Here is a 20,100-nt window from a genome sequence, read left to right as displayed (position 1 = left end):
CGAAGAGGATTCCATTTATAATTTCATGATGGGGCAACAATAGATACTAAAATGCACTGTGTAGATAGTATCATAATGTTTTGCAAAAAAATTCCATTAGAAGTTGTTTTTATCTACCCTTAAGGCAACACTGATGTACAGAAGGCTTGGGTTCGCCAGACACATGAATTACAGTAACTAGAGAGAACCTGGCTTCTAACAGCCCTACTAGTCGTCCTACGCCATACTCTGCAGTCTTAAGAAATAAGAAAATATAACTAATTTGGTTATTTCATTTCAATTGTGTCGAATTACAGTATGTTTAGGGACTGCTCTGGACTTTGCCGAATGATATGGTATGCTCGTGAATGTGTTGTCAGAAATCTTTGCGGTGAAAATCTGTTGAATAAACTGGGAATTCTAATGGTATCATCACAGTGTTAATGTGGATTGTAATTTGAAGCATTGGTGCACCCCCACTGAACAGGTAAGTTCGTTCATTAGAAACGAGACAAAATCGTCGCACGAAGTAAGTGAGTACAGGGTAGAAGAACAAGTGAAATCGATCGACAGAACAGCTGACCACTGGACCTGACGGGATATCAGAAAGATTCTACAGAGAGTATACAGAAGAAGTTGTTGCTCTGTTAGAAGCAGTGTACCGTACGTCGATGGAAGATAAGAGCGTTCCTAGTAACTAGATGAAAGAACAGGTCTTTCCTGTTTTCAAGAAGGATCGTCAAACATATGCTCAAAACTATAGGTCTATACGACATCGGTCTGCTGTAGAATTTTAGAACAAGTGTCATGCTCGCATATTATGACATTTTTGGAGACAAAAAATCTCCTATGTAGCAATCTACAGGAGTTCCGAAAACAACAATTGTGTGAAACCCAGGTCGCCCTGTTCGTCAATTAGATCCAAAATCCGGCAGATATTGGCGCCCAGGTTCCTTGACTTCCGGAATGCATTTAATACCGCTCTGCGCTGTCGTCTACTAATCAAAATACAAGCGCACATGATATATTGCCAGTTTTGTGACTGGATGGAAGTGCATCTAGCAGACAGAGCACAGCATGTCATTCTCAGTGGAGATAAAACTTCAGAAGTAATAGTAGTTTTTCGGGTCCACCAAGCGAGACTTAATGGATCATTTCCTTTCTCAATACAAGATAAGGCCCAATGTAATGAACGGTCTACATACCGAAGGAAGGAGCAAGATCCAAGATTTGGTTTGTTGCAAAATGGTTTGCGTGAAAGGCAGCAAGGGCTGTGATAGTTGCATAAACGGTCACTAGGCAGTTGCCCAAATAGGCAGCTGTGTGTAGATGGCGTTCATAAACTGTGTAAAAAAATTAAAATAAAAGTAAAGCAAAGACGCACCGCTAGAAATTATCGGTAGATGTGATGTACAAGTACAGAGAAACAAATGATTGCAATTTCAGTAAAACTGGATAATTTATTCAAGAGAAAGAACGTCACAGACTGAGCAAGTTTATCACCCGTTGGTCCACCTCTGGCCCTAGCTGTTATTCGGCTTCGCATTGACTGATACAGTTTTTATATGTCCTCCTGAGGGATCATGCCAAATTCTGTACCATTTCCGCGTTAGGTGATCAAAATCCCGAGAGCCCCGCTCATTATTCCAAAAATCCTCAGGTGGGGAGAGATCTGGTGCCATTGCTCACCAAGGTAGGGTTTGAAAGCACTGAGACTAGCTGTAGAAACTCTCTGCTTGTGCGGGCGTGAGTTAGCTTTCTAAATATAAGCCCAGGATGGCCATGTAGGGCAGCGAAGTGGGGCCTACAATACCGTCGATGTACCGCCATGATGTGTGTGATGTCCTTAGGTTAGTTAGATTTAAGTAGTTCTAAGTTCTAGGGGACTGATGATCTCAGACGTTGAGTCCCATAGTGCTCAGAGCCATTTATCGCCATGATGTAAAAATGCCACGGATCACAAGTATAACGGTCCAGCTATGAAAACAAATGCTACCCCAGACCACTCCTGACTCGTTCCGTAAGATTTGCTTCATGTAGTCCCTTCACGATAAAAAGCTGCTTAAGCTCCGATAGAATGAGAAGTTTATATCACATGTTGGCAACCCAGTGAATTTTTGTTTATTTAATAACAAAAATTAACACTCTAAATCTTAATTTAATTTTATTTCTATTGGTGACGATCGATTTCATTTATTTATCTAGCATTGCTTACAAGCCCGATTCCTGCCTCCTGGAACCTAAAGCGGGTCACATTTGCACATAGCTACAGAAAATTATGCTCAACTATAATTAAACATATGGTTTGTGATTTTTAATGTAGTTTAAGCAGTTAAATACACTGGTGTCTAAAATTACAGCAACAAACGGAAATTTTGCAAGGTTGCGTTTGTTTTGCCCCAAAACAGTATAAACAAGTGATAGTAAAGTAGAAACAATGTAAAGAATACAGAACGTGAACAACTGCAACATGCATAACGGAATACAAAAATGTTCTTCGTATTCTCGAACTTAATGTATTTGCACACACATCCCGACATCTGGTTAATATGCTCAGTGTGGGCTTGGACCACCTCTGGCAGCAAAAAGGTCTGACAACGATAGGGCATGCTCTGAATGACGTCATCCCTCGTACGTTAAGGCAATAACGCCCATTCCTCCTGCAGAGTTGCCCGCAAGTTTTGGAGAGTGATTGGTGGATGGTGCAGCTCATCTCCCAAGTGCACTCCAGACACGATCTGTGGAATTCAAATCTGGAGAGCAGGCAGGTCACGCCGTGTGTGGATTATCTTGCGTTTCCTAGAAAACGTCAACCACCGGTGCTCTTTGAGGTCGAGCATTATCACTCATTAATACGAATTCTGGGCCTACAGCACCTCGCAGTAACCTCACATGAGGTTCCAAGATCTCGTCATGATACCTGGTAGCAATTAAACCTGGCCGATTCACCCGTGACGATGTGTTCGAGTGATCAACATAATCCCTGCTCACACATTAGCAGTCTTCCTCGATATCGGTTCTTTAGGCAATGTTTGAGTCCACATATCGTGTTCCACGTTACCTGTAATGCGAATCCGTCGAGAATCTCTCTCCAGAAAAAATCGGGACTCATCTGTGAAAAGAACATTGACTCACTTTTTCACCGTCCAGGTGGCATGTGAACGATTCAACTTTAGACGTTCTCTTCTGTGAAGATGTGTCAGAGGTACACATACAGCACGTCTCCGACAATAAAGGCCACTCTGCTGAAGCCTTCTGTGCACCGTTTACCTCAATACAACACGTCCAGTGGATGCTGGTAGGTCATATGCCAGCAGCCGTGCAGCCCTTAGGCGATATAGTTGTGTCCTTACAGCCAAATAACTGTTCTCTCTTTCTGATGTCACACGTGGTCGGCCCTGCCCTGCTCCTCAGAACACTGTTTCGGTCTTTATAAACTGTCGCCACATCCAAGAGACAACAGAACGATTCACATTAAGCCGTCGGGCCACATTAAATGGAGACTGTCCTGCTTCCTTTCTTCCTATGGCAGTCCATCTCAGAGAGCCTGGTAGGCTTCTTCTCTGTGCCATACTGCACCGTGTGTGTGTGTGTGTGTGTGTGTGTGTGTGTGTGTGTTGTGTGCGTGTGTGTGTGTGTGTGTGTGTGTGTGTGTGTGTGTGTGTACACAACGGCTGTGTATGTAGGACTGCACGGCAAACACTATCCCTTGTGATAGGTGACCTGACGTCGCCGTTGGTGTGATTGTACACTGACAAAGTGATAACACTGACCTGGAGGGGGACCATAATAAAGTAGCTGATAGAAGTTGAGCAACTGCTCATAGAGAAGCGACTCTTATTCTTCTGTAACATCAATGCTCATCCCAAATGAAATATTGGGAAATGACTGGATGTGGAATGTATATTGCGTATTTAAAATCAAGTAAATGGATTCCATTGAAAACAATTCTTTCTAATTGCAGTTCCATGTCTGGTTGCCTTAATGCACTATCTGGGACCATCTACGAGGACTTCTTGCTACCCCTGATGCCTGGCAGGAAGTCGGATGTCGTGGTGAACCTTATAATGCAGGGCATCGTGCTGGTTGTGGGCGCCATCACCGTTGCGTTAGTCTTGGTCGTCGAGAAACTGAGCACCATACTTGAGGTGAGACACACAGCCAGCCGGCAAAATGGATGGCTTCGACAAAAAACAAATGAAACGATTAAATTTTCACTTGCTTTCTATTCGAACTGTATTGCTAACGAAAATCTTACGATATTGCAGTGCCTGTGTTATTCCGAAGTATGATGCAAAGTTCCTTCGAACATGCATGTATGATCGAAGGAACTTTGCATCGTTATGGCTACATTGGTTACTATTACTGAAGTTTCCTTTGTAGCATAGTTTACAATTTTTTATTTTTTGGTCCATTTTATCGATGTGTGTTAGCATGTAAGACATTCTACTATTCATACTTTGGACAATTGAGAGAATTTTCCACGTCCGCGCTAGCGACGCAGCCGACTTCAAAAGCCTGAATCAATACCTCACTCTAGTTCTCTTCTGTAATAGAGGCACCTGAAATAGAAACCTATCGTTTTCAGGTAATTCGGCTCCTAACGGTACGACCATCATCAAGGCCAGTCGCTAAATGCATTAAAACCACCTGATTCAGTTACATACACTATAAGATAGTATAAAGTAGTTTTAATTCATTCACAGACTGGTCCTGAAGATGGCTGAACGGCTAGCAGCCGAAATACCTGATATACCCATGAAAGATAATGGAATAGGTGACGATGAAGTCGGATTGCGACAGTAGTGGAAATTTTCACTAGTACTCCCTCAGAAAAGGGCAACACAGCTTAATCGTACAGTTCCTGGTCGCAAAATACGTAGCAATCTACGGACTTGTATGGGACTTCACCGTAATGTCAGAAGCAATGAAGACATGGAGCATAGCTAACAGACTGCGAGTTGGCGACTGAGAGCTTGTTGTCATATTTGGAGCTTTTGGAGAGGAAAAATGTATGTGACGTCTGCTGACTGGTATGATAAGAGGCCAGTTACGAATTCCACTCCTGTGCCTCCATCTTCATTTCTGAGCAGCACTTGCAACCAATGTCTTCATTTATTTGTTAGATATAATCAAGCTCGAGCTTCCCTTAAAAGTTTTTACAATATCTTCCAGTATCGTAGAATGTATTCCTTGATGTGTTATCATTTATTTCATCATACTGTTCCTTCTTGTTGTCACTGTTTTCCATGTGTTCCATTCCAAGTCAATTCTCCACAAAACATTCTGATCTCTTATATCAGACTACATAGTTTTCAACACTGTTCTACAGCACGTATCAGACGCTTCGAGTCTCTTCTCCGGTTTTTCCACATTCCCTACAGAGCTGTGATTTTTGCTCCAAACGTGCATCGACAGAAATTTTGACTCGAATTACTGCCGACGTTTGTACTTCTTTTGGGTTGGAATGCTTTCTTTGTCTGTGATAGTCTGATTTATGTCCTCCTTGCTTCGTCTCTTATGTGATGTTTTGCATCGAGGGTAGAGGAATTTCTTCACTCCGTCAATTTCTTGGCCTCAAATGTTGATGTTAAGCTTACCACTAATCTCATTGCTGCTGATCCGCATTGTGTGTGTGAATTGTGAGGACCTAGAAACGACGGAGAGGCTTCATCCCCCCCCCCCCCCCCCGTAGCCCTCAGTGCTTCGCAACCCCATAACAGGCCACAGCAGTCCACCCAACCCACCGCCGCCCGACACCGAGGTAGATGGAAAACCGCCTTACAAGCCATCCACAGGCTGCCCGGCACACCGGACCTCGACACTAACCCAACGGGCGGTTTCGTGCTGTGGAGCGGCACGCCTTCCCGCTTGGGAAGCAGCGCGTTAGACCGCGCAGCTCATACGCTTTGCTTTCATCTTTCATCGTTTCTCTCTCAATCCACAGAACGTGATTATTAGATTGTTCATTCTATTCAGCAGTTCCTGTAATTCTCCACTTTCACTGAATATAGCAATGTAACAGCGTATCTTTTCACTGATACTCGCTCACCTAGGATTTTAATCTCTCTCTTGATTCCTATTATCTCTTTCATAGCTTATTTTCCTCGTGATTCTTGCACATCTCGTAAATTATCTGTTTTATCTATAGCCCATACCCATTTACTTGGGAATTTTGGACACGGTGTAACATTTTACATGGTCTAGCGCTTTATTTAAGTCGATGAGTCCCACAAACGTGTCACAAGTTTTCTCTAGTCTTGTTTCCGGTATCAAGAGCAATGATGCAATTGTCTTTCCGCTGCGTTAACCTTTCCTTAAAGCTGAAGTCATCGTCGTCTAGCCTTACTTCAATTTTCTTTTCTATTCTTCTGTACACTATTCTTATCAGCAACTTTGATGCAGGAGCTGTTAAGCCGAAAGAGCAATATTACTTGCACTTACCTGCTCTCGCTGTCTTTTGAATTGTATGTACGACAATTTTTGTGGATTTCTGGTGGTACGTCTCCATACTCATAGATCCTACAAACCAACTTGAACTGATAAATAAAATCATACAAAAAATCGCGTATTTTACAGTACTTTGAATGTTTATGTTACCAATGTTCTTGAAGAACAACCGGAATGTGTCGTTTGCTATCTGCATCTGCAATAAATGCTGTTTTCGTGTCCACAGCTGGGATACAGTGTCAGCGGCGTCAGCAATGGAGCACTGCTGGGACTCTTCTCGTTTGGCATGCTGGTACCATCGGCAAACACCAAGGTATGATATAGCCATTCCGATTCCAAATATTTACACAGCTCTGAGAGAGTTTTCACATTGAGAAGAGCAAATACAGAAAACATCCACTAACGCTCAACAGAATGTCATTCTCCCAGATTGAGTAACGTTTGAACGACTTGATTCTGTTCTTTCTACTGGTATATTAACATTCCACCTGTAATAAGAGAGGACTTATGCAATACGCAGAATGATGCAAGATACGCAATAAAACTGAAGACAAAAATAAGCACTTCCAGATACGAAAGGTATTCCTGGCATTATCGTGTCATTTTCAAACGTTTTCATGAATACTTTAGGTGACAGGAAAGACATAAATGTCGTGACGAAGTGAGGCTGCCGATCAGTGAGTAGCTGAGACTGATAGCTCACATTTTTCAGTCAGACTTCCCCCTGGTTTGTAAAAATGTTTTCTTAACCTACTTTTATTTCCCATGTAAAAATAGGAAATGAAAGAGAAAAAACTGGAAGCTTGTTTCATGAAATAGACACACTTCAAGTCCGAAAATGTCACAAAATCAATTACGTGTTAACTATGTACATAAAGCAAGAATATACTCAGCACCTAAGCTGAGGGGTAGGGTGCAACTTGTGTTACGTTCTAGTTTCTTGGAAGTGAGCACGTGGAGCGAATATGACAAATTTCTAAAATAAAACTCGAAACTGCTGACGAACTGTATTTACTTATCTCCGAACATACATATGCTGCCTACAATATACTCAAAGAAGAGAGTGTGGTCAAAATAATTTTTTTTTACTGATTATTTTGCTGCAAACCAGATCAAGTTCAGATACATTAAAATTTTTAGTAATTTTTTTCCGTTGGCTGATGAGAAAAGCGTTGCAGATTAACGGTATAGAGCTACTGGAAGTTTCTGAGATCCACAGTCATCTCACACTTTCAGTTGGTCGGAGAAGCCAATGGAAAATTATTACAGATTTCACAATGAATGTTGCTGGTCAAACTTGCCACAAGTGAGTACGAATTTCATGCTTTGACTTTCTTCAAACTGTTACTGATTTGATACGTGTGTGTGTGGTGGGGCTCGATGTTCGATCTATTTGTGATGATGCGACATTCACGTAAAAGCATTACGACAAATGCATTTTAAAATCAGGGTTGTACACCGAGTCAATTTCGACGTAATGATGCAGTGAGAAGTTCGGAAACCATATCTGGAAAAATATGGCACACCTGCACAGTTGCCATCGACCGAATGAAGTAGCACGTTCACAGAAATTCTCTAGAATGATCGGTGACTACTGCTTTCCAGCGTGAAATTATTGTCTTCTGATATTACGGTCCGGAAAACGAACCTTTCGCTTGCTTAACCCCACGAGCTTGGAACGCATGGAGAGGATCTGGCAGTAAATTGAACCTTTTAGTCGGTCTGTGAGGCACTGTCAGAGAACGCAATAGGTAGCGCACTGTCCAGGAAATGCAAATATTAAAGTCCTGATCCGGAGCACAGTTATAAATTGAATCAAATCTCCGTTGGAGGCTGTACTCTACGAAATGAGAACATGCATCACATGTTCAAATAATGCTCGTGAAATACAAAATAACATTAGTGTCTGCACAGTGCTGTATAGGGCCAAGATCCATCGCGGTTGCCACCCACACAAGTCATGTCATGAAATCAATGAGACGCCGAATGTAAGACAGTGAGAAATTTTCGGTTCACTTAGTGGACACAAACGTGTTATTTTGACTGATGATGTGAGTTTTGTAAGGTTCGATGCTACGTAAATAGTACAACATATTGCGTCCGGGGTTAGGCTGCTTAGTAGAATGGTAGCAACCAGTACATTAATACTGTGCACAGCTGTTCGCTGTGAAGAAAGGTTGGCCGAGAAACACCGTCTGGAGTTATTCGGCCAGCTGGCTAAGGTCCTTCTAATTGATGCCACTTCAGCGACTGATCATGACGCATGCACGATCACACAATCCAACTAGCTCGTTTGTTTAAATTCTCATTACCATTTTCGGTTGTAGCATCTTCAGATCAACTGCCGATACTATGTACTAGTGGAACCTGGCAATGTTTCGCACCTGCCAAATACTTATGGGTGTTGGATATGCGTCCTAATGGCGTTCTTTCCCCCCCCCCCCCCCTCCCACCTGTCCATCTCTTCCTCCCTCTGTCTCTATCACCTTCTCCCCTCTCTCTCTGTCCACCTCCCGCTTCTCCCCCTCTACCTCCATTTCCTCCTCCGTCTCTCTAAATCTCCTCTTCCCCCTTTCTCTGACCTTGAGCACATTTATTCCCATTGCCAAAGAAACTCTGAATGGGAACTGAAGTCACTTAAAATGAATGGAAAAATTGGTTGGTATCATTGGAACTGGGAGTGTGAGGCGCCTCTCCTGCAGCTTGCAGGTTCGTAGCTTCACTGACAGTTTTTTGCAAGGTAATATGAAAATGGGTAGAAATACAGAGCTTTGAACGATTTTGATTCCCTAGAACTATCCGAATCACAAGCCATTTAACTATAAACACAAATCTTCTGTTCTATATTAAAACTGTCTGCGAGGTACAAAACAAATCAGCATATAGTTCTGTTTATCCAGTTAAAGATACACACTGAAGGGCCAAAGAAACTGGTATAGGTATGAGTATTCAAATATAGAAATATATAAACAGGTGGAATACGGCGCTACAGTCGGCAACGCCTGTATAAGACAAGTGTCTAGCGCAGTTGTTAGATCGGTTGCTACTGCTACAATGGCAGATTATCCAGATTTAAGTGAGTCTGAACGTGCTATTGTAGTAGGCGCACGAGCGACGGGACATAGCATCTCCGAGGTAGTGATGAAGTGGGGATTTTCCCGTACGACCATTTCACGAGTGTACCGTGAATATCAGGAATCCGGTAAAACATCAGATCTCCGACATCGCTGTAACCAATGACGACTGAAGAGTATCGTTCAACGTGACAGAAGTGCAACCTTTTCGCAAATTGCTGCAGATTTCAATGCTGGACCATTAACAAGTGTCAGCGTGCGAACCATTCAACGAATCATCATCGATATGGGCTTTCGAAGCCGGAGACCCGCTCGTGTACCCTTGATGACTGCACGACACAAAGCTTTACGCCTCGCCTGGGCCCGTCGACACCGACACTCCATGTTGATGAATGGAAACTCGTTGCCTTGTCGGACGAGCCTCGTTTCAAATTGTATCGAGCGGATGGACGGTATTGGTTTAGAGACAACCTAATGAATCCATGGACCTTGCATGTCATTAGGGGACTGCTGAAACTGGTGGAGGCTCCGTAATGGTGTGGGACGTGTGCAGTTGAGATATGGGACCCCGGTTACGTCTAGATAAGACTCTGTCACGTGACACATACGTAGGCAGACAGTCTGATCACTAGGATCTCCATTGTGCATTCCGACGGACATAGGCAGTTCGACAATGCAACACCCCACACGTCCAGAATTGGCTCCAGGAACACTCTTCTAGGTTTAAATACTTCCGCTGGCCACCAAACTCTCCAGATATTAACGTTATTGAGCATAGCTGGGATGCCTTGCAGCGTGCTGTTCAGAAGGGATCTCCACCCTCTCGTACTCTTACGGACATAAGGACAGCTCTGCAGATTTATGGTGTCAGTCCCCCCTCTCGTCCCTCCCCCCTCGTACTCTTACGGAACAGCTCTGCAGATTTATGGTGTCAGTCCCCCCCCCACGCCCCACCACTGCTTCAGACGTTAGCCGAGTCCATGACATGCCGTGATGCGTCACTTCAGCGTGCTCGCTGCCGCCTTACACGATATTAGACGCGTCTACCAGTCTCTTGTCTCTTTGATGTATTGCTACACGCAAAAATTGTTTCGAATATAATATTTAGAGATAGAATATATGCTCTTCTGATCTGTGGTAATACCGACAGCGAGGTAAGAAAACAAATCAGCAGACACTGTGGAAATATTTGAGGCAAACTTGTCAAGAACCATTAGTCGTTCTTGCTAACTACATTTCTCCTTATAGCAAAGTATGTAACCTCTGTCCGTCTGAATTTTTGTTAGAGTATCACAAAATCTTTTTGAGATTTTTGCTAAAACGGCTCCTCTTTATATAGTACATTCATATTTATCTACCATATTGATTAAAAAATTTTTAATCTATGTCCCTCCGACTGCTCATTAGAGGTAACCGATCGTGAACTTTTCGAGACTTTTAGTAAGAACTTTAAACAACGACTTGCCTTTATATGGTACTATAGATAAAACTAATGAAGAAGAAAATACACAAATAAGGCTTACTATATGATGCGTTCCTTGTTAAAATCCCTCTAGTTATACTGGAGCTTCATCTTACAAAGTGTTATTTAGTATTTTGTCATTTTAGTGCTTTATAAGATAACGTGGCACCCGGAATGATTTTAACGAGTGTAGCTCCTCAAAAAAACAACTCTGCAAACCAAAGCATTCTCACCTTCTTATTTTCTTGTATTTTGAAATATTAACATGTTATGACCCGTTTATTCTGTGCCTGGTATGAACATGGTATTGTATAAGGGAAAACAGTAACCAGAAATTAAAACAACTACTTTGATTATGTCAAGAGTAAAGTAGGACCTAACTGCTGAAACTGACCAATTACATATTAAATTACAAACAAAATCTAGAACCCAAAGCGGAATATGGCTACCGGTATAACGAGTTACATATTCGCCTCGTTGTAAGCAGTTACAGCCTACTAGTCCTACTGTAACGTGACATCCACACTCCTATGAGGAAGAATAGTCACACTGTTTAAAAGTGATGTGCCTGTATGTACACGTTTTGGCAACTCTATTCGCCAGAGAAAGAAGATGCATGTCGTTCCGTTTCGCTCGCGGCTTGAGAGAACTACTTCTCTTGTGACAGGCAGGAACATGTTACACCATGGACGAGTAGTGGATTTTACAAACTGGAAATAGTTTTTTCTCACTTCCAGATGTTCTTGTTCCACGACACTGTATTTGAATGTGAGGTACAATAGATGTGTCGTGGACTAACACCGTAGATCGAGTGAATATTGATTGTTAACTGGTGGCCGGTTTTGGTTGCAGAGTTGTTTTTTTGAGGAGCTACACTGTAGGTTCACCAGTACCGCTCTGAGCACAGAGGCAGGACTGATTACTCAGCACAAACGTTACTTAATGTACGATATTTTCAATACGGTTCTTCGACGATAGGGAGCCGGTCGTGGTTAGTAGCACAGAACCATCAAGGCTATCAAGATCGCTATCGTGTAAGTACTGTATCGAAGGAACGAAGTAATTAAGAATGTTACTGTGAACCACGGATGAAGGAAAATAGGTAAATTTCAATTCCCTAGATTTCCAGGCAAGCGTTTGAAACAGTACCTCACAGCAGCAGAGCTCTGCATATGGAATAGGTTTCCAGAATCGAAGACTTCTTAACTAATTGAACTCAGTACGTTGTTCTGGACATCAGAGATAAGTCCACCGGCAGGAATGCCCTAGGGAACTACGATAGGACTAGTTGCGATCTCTAGAATCTGATGGAAAGCGTGAGCAGCAATCGCCGACTCTTTAATACTAATGCTGTAGTCTGCAGAAAGTCGTCGTCGATGCAGATTGACTTACAGTCTCAATTTGGTGTGATGCTATATAAATGTATTTAAGGTAAATTAATGTAATGTTCTGTTCGAATTGTGTATTAGATATCTGTTGTTCGACACAATCGTTTCGATGAAATATCTAGACGTAACGTTGGAAAGTGACATGAAATGGAATGACCACGTTAGGTTAGTAGTAAGAAAGGCGAATGGTCGACTATAGTTTATTGGAAGAATTGTGAGTGTAGTGTATGTGTGAAAGAAACCACAAGCAGAAAAATTTTGTGTCCTTTTGTTGAGCTCTGTTCGAGTGTTTAAAGACACCAGATGATGAGGTGAAGCAGGACATCGAAACAGTTCGGACATATGCTGGTTGAAAATATAGCTGTTAGGTCCTGTCAGCACGCGACTATTACAGAAATGCTTTGTGAACTCAAATGGGAATTCCTACAAAGAAACCCTATTCTTATAGCGAAACACTGTTGAAAAGGTTTAAAGAAGTGTCATTTGCGGCTTACTGCAGAACGATTCTACACGTCCCAGAATGACCCTGAAAACAAGATGAGGGAAATTAAGTACGGAGTCGTTTCTCTCTCGTCCCCTTTATGAGTCGGACAAGATACCTTACAGTATGTAATGTATGGGGGATTGTGGTATATATACTGTCACGGCCTAGAAAATAGTCACGACCCAAAGATAAAACTAACACACCCACGGAGAACGAACTGCCTGTTCAGATGCAGCAAGACGTAGCTACACGCAACATAGACAAGTCAGCGGCCTGGGACTCAGTCCCCAGGAAGCTTCTGGGGTTTGACACCCTCACTGTACAAAAGTACGGAAACAGCCAGAGCCCAGTCACCATCCTGTGTTCGAGATGCAATTACGAAACACAGAAGCGCAGCTCCTTCAAAATAGTCAGCACCCACACACCTGCATTTAAACCGACGGCCCAGCCGTGCTGTTTATCAGCACAGCAAGAGCCATGCAGACGAAACAACTCATCACAGTTCCCCACAGTCGTTTAATGAACAAAGTAAGAGCATATGGACTATCAGACCAATTGTGTGATTGGATTGAAGAGTTCCTAGATAACAAAACGCAGCATGTCATTCTCAATGGAGAGAAGTCTTCCGAAGTAAGAGTGATTTCAGGTGCGCCACAGGGGAGTGTCGTAGGACCGTTGCTATTCACTACATACATAAATGACCTTGTGGATGACATCGGAAGTTCACTGAGGCTTTTTGCGGATGATGCTGTGGTATATCGAGAGGTTGTAACAATGGAAAATTGTACTGAAATGCAGGAGGATCTGCAGCGAATTGACGCATGGGGCATGGAGTGGCAATTGAATCTCAATGTAGACAAGTGTAATGTGCTGCGAATACATAGAAAGAAAGATCCCTTATAATTTAGCTACAATATAGCAGGTCAGCAACTGGTAGCAGTTAATTTCATAAAGTATCTGGGAATAGGCATTAGGAGTGATTTAAAATGGAATGATCATATAAAGTGCATCGTCGGTAAAGCGGATGCCAGACTGAGATTCATTGGAAGAATCCTAAGGAAATGCAATCCGAAAACAAAGGAAGTAGGTTACAAGTCGCTTGTTCGCCCCCTGCTTGAATACTGCTCAGCAGTGTGGGATCCGTACCAGATAGGGTTGACAGAAGAGGCAGAGAAAATCCAACGGAGATCATTTAGTAATCGCGAAAGCGTTACGGACATGATAGATAAACTCAAGTGGAAGACTCTGCAGGAGCGACGCTCAGTAGCTCGGACGGGCTTTGTTGAAGTTTCGAGAATATACCTTCATCGAGGAGTCAATTAGTATATTGCTCCCTCCTACGTATATCTTGCGAAGAGACCATGAGGATAAAATTAGAGATATTAGAGCCCACACAGAGGCATAGCGACAATCCTTCTTTCCACGAACAATACGAGACTGGAATAGAAGGGAGAACCGATAGAGGTACTCAAGGTACCCTCCGCCACACACCGTCAGGTGGCTTGCGGAGTAGTATGAAAAAAATTCACGCATGGAATGAAAAACGTAGACATCTGGACATCTCTGGGTGATATCAATCTCATTAAAATCATTCCGGGTACACAGCCACGTCGTCTTATAAAACACTACAATGACAAAATACTAGGTAACACTTTGTAAGATGAAGCAGCAGCATAAGTAAAAGTGTCATCATTTGTCTGCTGGTTTACTTTTAGAATAAGCAAACGAATGGCTGCAAGCGATCTGAAGAGTGATCCTACAAGGCGAACTCAGTACCGCCCATCATCTAAAGTAAAGGATGGAATTTAGTACTGAACTGCACAGCTGTTACTGCCGCGTTAAGTTGGGTATGCGTATGAAACTTGACTGATAATATCGTCCCTTTCTGTGCCTAATTGTCAATCACTTCGTTGCTCTTAACCTGCAGCTCACTATAGTCCATCTGTACCACTGTTACAGGGTGCTCTTGTTGGCAGCCTGTTGGGTATGGCGGTGGTGGCAGTCATTATGTCAGGGGCTCAGAGCGCCCACGCCATGGGCCGCATGAGGTACCCCTCGCTGCCTACCTCCGTCGAAGGCTGCCCTGCCAACTTCACATCGGTCATCCAAACCGTCACACCGTCAAGTACTCCAAGGTAAGCTAAATACTGCAGATAGGAATTTCGAATCGTGATGGTAGAAAAAGACTTTCGGTACAGGTATTGGCTAACAGAGGGAAGGTATGTCGTGCAGTTAAGTTTCAATAACTGTCTGTGCCACTTTACTCAGAGGATGATGTCCCCGACGGTGGGATCGAATTTTTGAAACCATCTCTACGGTTAAGTATGATAAGATCCGAGGTGTCACACACCGCAGACATTCGCCCTAGTGCGAGTAATTGCAAAAAAGAAAAACAAAATTACTGCTCGTCAGTAACACTGAAAAATTCGTATTACATAGATTGGTTCAGTGGTGCATTGGGCAGAATGATAACTTTATACGCAGAAGGTGGGTGGTTCGAATCATGCCAGATGCAATAATTTTTTTAAAATTTTAAATCTTTCTCAAAATGACTTGGATCATCATTTTTATTCAATCAATCGATTCAAAAGTAATTTTTTATTTCCATTCTTTGACGCATAATTTTAATTATAATATCAACTTCTTCAATTTCCTCATTTTTATTCCTTTCATTCTTTTTCCACTTGAAATGTTTGTTCTTGTGTTTTTAATTAATTTTATATATTAATTTCGATTTTATTTCTTTTATTTCTTCACCGTGTCGTTTCGTCCACATTATTGCGTTCACTATATCTATTTCTCATTGTGCTTGAATTTCGTTTTCCTTATAAACCCTTCTTTCATTTAAATCTTCATCTGCTTTATTTTGTCCCTCGTGCAATAGGTATTTAGGGTATGTTTTAAATTTTTTCACGCTATTACACGGTCAACGTAAATAGATTACTTCGTCTTTTTGTTTCATAATTGATAGATCGGAATAATTGGATTTGGTAATAGATACATATAATTAAATTCATGTTCACAAAAATCCGATTGGAAAACGAATGATATAAAGAAAGAAATGACAGAAATGAAAATGTTGATACGGTGATTAGAATGATGCGTCAAAGGAATAGAATTAAAAAGGAAATCATTTACATCAATTAACTGAATGAAAATAATAATCAAAGTAATTTCTAGAAGTATTGAAAAACAAGAGAATTTATTGTACCTGACCGGATTCGACCCCAAAATCTTCTGTAGGTGACGCTTGTTGCCTACATAGCACACTACACAAGCAAACTGTATGTGACGACATGTTTAACGGTATTAAGGATCACGCAAAATTTCGAAATTTTTCTTCGTTAATTAATTGCAAACGAAGACCCATCAGGGTGAGTGGCTGCAGGTGTGGTACCTGGGCTCTTTACCTACATCACAGCATATTTGGTTTCCAAAAATTGATCCCACCACGGTGGACCTCTCCTTGTCAGATAAAGTCCAAACCCTTGTCCACTGCGCAATTTTGTGTGTACATGTGTCAGTGTTGATGCTGATCTGTCCGTCGAAAGGAGGCGTTCGCTCGATGCCTTCTAGGTGCTGTCCCGTCCTTAAATAACACGCGAACACAACGCTACACTGTTCGCAGGCATTCATGACAATCATCAATCGCAGCCCTTCTATAAAATTGAGTATTGTGCAGCAATTCGTTTACTGCGTTTGAAGGAAAACAACTGTGCAATCATCCACAATAATGCAGTGGAAGTGCACGGCAAACTATGTGCCATCAGATGACACTGAGATCAGAAGGCGTAAACGACGCTTCTTTATATTGTTAAAAAACTCTGAAAAGACGATGAACGAGGTGGTAGTGCCTCTGCCTGCATAAAGCCAGACATTTCTAGACGAGACCCTGCCGTTACTGGTGTCACAAAGTCTAGATAATAACGGAGAAAAAGAAACTTAGTAATGCATTAAGCGTTGTGAAGCCATCGTACAACCGTATCATGAATTGGTACTGTGAATTTTACGCAGCCAGTTGTCAATGTGTGACATTCTTACGACAACATAATTCGGGACTGCGTTGTCCCATTATGCGAATGTACCTACGTTAGGGTGTCCCAAAAATTCGAATTAGTTTTTATTTGTACGCATACCATCATAATTTATTTGTACGATTCCAAAATAACTATATGTAAAATTTCAGAACCTTAGGATGTTGGCAACCCGTGCCTACTTGCATTGAAACATGTCAGTTGGCCGTACTTGATAAGAAAGGCGAAGGAGCGCGCCCTCGTGTCGGTGTCTCTCTAACATTGTCAGTGGACTTACGTAGTAGTTCTGAAACGCGTATATTTTCAATAGGTGCAGTAAAACATCAGATAAAAGGTTGAAAACCTCTTCTAATGGACAAGTTCTAGCAGTTTTATTTTAGAATATCCGGGAAGTGAATTCAACTTTCAGTGAAAGTGTAAATCTCACTATTCGGGAATGTGTGATCTTTTGGGAAAAGGCGCGTATACCTACCAAATCTGTATCTAGTTGTGTGAAGAAATTAGTGAGCCTATATCAAGTTTGGAGGGAGTTGCAAAAAAATGCACAAAAAACACAAAAGCTGTATGAGCAGCGCTGACAAGAGTTTGTCAATAATTTGGATGATTTGTTCGACATTGCACACGCAGAAGCACTTCAGGTAATGAAAATAAATGAAGATAAAATCTTTTTACAGTGACTGAGAGAGCCAGTTCGGCCTGATCACTTAGCTAGTGGACAAGAAACTGGCTAATAAAGAGGAAAGGTCGCACATCAGAACTATTGAGAAAGAAAACCGTCGTGCTAAATATTTTTCCACGTCAGCTCCTTCGACAGCATCTTATGAAGCATTACAAAATGACCTGCGTTTGCAAGAAAATTTCCCAACTGTAATTGAGAACATAAAATCTGAAACCAGTAAGACAAACTATGCTGAAAAATTTCATTAGTCCAAAATTAGCAGCTGCGTTAGATGGGTGTCAGTTGAATGGGAGAGATTCAGTGTATGTTCTTGAAGCTATCGGTGAGGCATTTGGAAATAATACTGATGAATGTCCTATAAGTAAGTCCTCGATTCAAAGAATTCGTACAGAGAAACGGAAAGAGAGCGCGGAAGCTATAAAAGTTAATTTTCGAAACGAGGTACCAGATATTGTGATTGTCCATTGGGATGTCAAACTGTTGCCTGCTACACATGATCGGGAATCAAAAGAAGAACGTCTTCCGATAGTCATAGAAATAAAGTGCAACTTATTGCTGTGCCAAGTTTGGAAAACTCTTCAGGATGTGAACAGGCGAAAGCTGTTTGGAACGCAATAGTGGACTGAGCTCTCGAAGACAAAGTACAGTTTCTTTGTTGATATATTACGGCTTCAAGTACAGGTCATATCAATGGTGCCGGTGTGCTACTTGAGCACAAACTTAACAGAAGTGTCATTCTTTTTCCTTGCCGCCATCACGTGTATGAACTAGTGTTAAAAAACGTGTTCCAGGTAAAAATCAATTCAGTGACAACAACTTAACAGAAATGTCATTCTTTTTCCTTGCGGCCATCACGTGTATGAACTAGTGTTAAAAAACGTGTTCCAGGTAAAAATCAGTTCAGTGACAACACGTCCTGATATTCCACTCTACAAAAAGTTATGAGACCACTGAAAAGGGTAGATCGAGATAACATACAATGCTACAAAGAAAAGGTCGCAATCCACCTGACTGTTTCTGAAACTGACAATCGCCTTGAGTGTTATCGCACTGAACAGACAAAAGAAATAATCAGAGATGATTACCGAGAGTTCAAAATGGCTCTGGGCACTATGGGACTTAACTTCTGAGTTCATCAGTCCCCTAGAACTTAGAACTACTTTAACCTAACTAACCTAAGGACATGACACACACCCATGGTCGAGGCAGGATTCGAACCTGCGACCGTAGCGGTCACGCGGTTCCAGACTGTAGTGCCTAGAACCGCTCGGCCACCACGGCCGGCTTTCCGAGAGTTGACAGAGCTTTCGGTTATCTTTTTAGGTGGAGATACAGACAAAAAAAAATTCAAGATACGGCCTCCAGGTGCCATACACCAAGCTCGATGGATGGCGAGAGATATATACATTCCATAAAAGTATCGTTACTTTGTGGTCAGTTAAAAATTTCTAGCAAGGAGAAGCTAGCGCTGTTTAACGTTTGCGTGTTCATCGTGACACCCTACATCAAGTCATGGCTCCAGTGTGTTTTGGCATTAAAGGCAGCCTACCAAGATTTGTGCTTTTTGAAGTCAATGAAGGCGTACGAAAAAATAGATAAAGGCATCTCAAAAGCAGCTCTACAGAAGATAAGCCGGGATTTATGGTATTTGGCTGATAAAGTTCCTGTCGTGTCACTGTTGGACGATGATGTGGATCTATAAACTGTAGCGGCACCACCGTTCAGGATAGGGAAAGTTAGTTTTGTGCGATAATCTCAGCACAAGTAACAGCTAGATGTGGGCTGGATTGCAGTGGGTTACGCATACCTGCAGTTGCGAAGGAAGATAGACGCCACAGGGACGTAGAACTGCCGGAGAGGGAACAGACAGCAGTTATCATGGCGCAAGTCGCAGGCAGAAGGGGCACACTGGCTAACTTAGCGTGTTATCAATACGTGACAAGAAGCGGCGCGCTTGGCAAAACAGAGGCGCACAGCCGAGTATAAATAGGTGCCGTTTTCTAACGAGATTCATTCGAGTGTGGCAGCCCTCCTGGATGGTGGAGCGTGTCACACCACCAGCTTCACACAGCAGCAGATGGAGCGCCAGCGTTCCAGTCCACGGCGGGTGGTAGGTTCGACCCTCTGAGGCCGACGTGGGGTCTGAGCCAGCCAGCCAGCGGTGGGCCACTCCACGGCTCGCTACCGCGGACAGGCGTCCTGGCTTCCAACACACGCCGGGCGACGGAACATGGCGCGGACCATCTTGCAGTTGTCAGCGGGACGCTCGGCGGCTCCCCGGAGCGGCGCGGAGGCAACGAGGGCTGGGATAGCTGAGTCGGCAGGGACGCAGACCGCGGAGTCAACCGTGGCACCCTGACGTAATCGCAACTCCGCTGGCGTGCAAGGCCGGCTCGGCACAGCATTGCATTACACGGCCGCTGGGGTGCTTCCTCAGCATTGCAGGGCCCTGTGACCCAGACCAAGAGGAAAGAGGGCGCTGTAGCTATAAAACAATAAATCATTTGGAAAGTTCTCGCCGAGTTTTAATATGGCACCTCCTGGCACCCA

At 42.7% G+C, this 20,100-nt stretch overlaps 2 protein-coding genes across 4 annotated transcripts in view; one reads left to right on the top strand and one right to left on the bottom strand.

Moving 5' to 3' along the window:
* The window catches only part of LOC126268175 (opioid-binding protein/cell adhesion molecule homolog), a 2,429,635-nt gene that overhangs the window by 396,352 nt on the left and 2,013,183 nt on the right, over positions 1-20,100 (bottom strand). The gene's annotated exons all lie outside the window — the stretch shown is intronic.
* LOC126268173 (sodium-coupled monocarboxylate transporter 1-like) overlaps positions 1-20,100 on the top strand; it is a 246,790-nt gene that overhangs the window by 71,374 nt on the left and 155,316 nt on the right. The window contains exons 10-12 of one of the 3 annotated variants that reach the window (XM_049973764.1): positions 3,944-4,127; positions 6,656-6,742; positions 14,797-14,972. The exons of the other annotated variants lie outside the window; for them this stretch is intronic. Coding sequence (XP_049829721.1) covers positions 3,944-4,127; positions 6,656-6,742; positions 14,797-14,972 — 447 coding nt within the window. The remainder of the gene's footprint in view (positions 1-3,943; positions 4,128-6,655; positions 6,743-14,796; positions 14,973-20,100) is intronic. 3 annotated transcript variants of the gene reach the window in all.

The sequence above is a fragment of the Schistocerca gregaria genome, chromosome 4 (assembly GCF_023897955.1).
Source record: "Schistocerca gregaria isolate iqSchGreg1 chromosome 4, iqSchGreg1.2, whole genome shotgun sequence".
NCBI classification, from domain to species: domain Eukaryota; kingdom Metazoa; phylum Arthropoda; class Insecta; order Orthoptera; family Acrididae; genus Schistocerca; species Schistocerca gregaria.
Note: the sequence above shows the minus strand (reverse complement) of the source record. Positions and strands in the feature narration are given on the sequence as shown.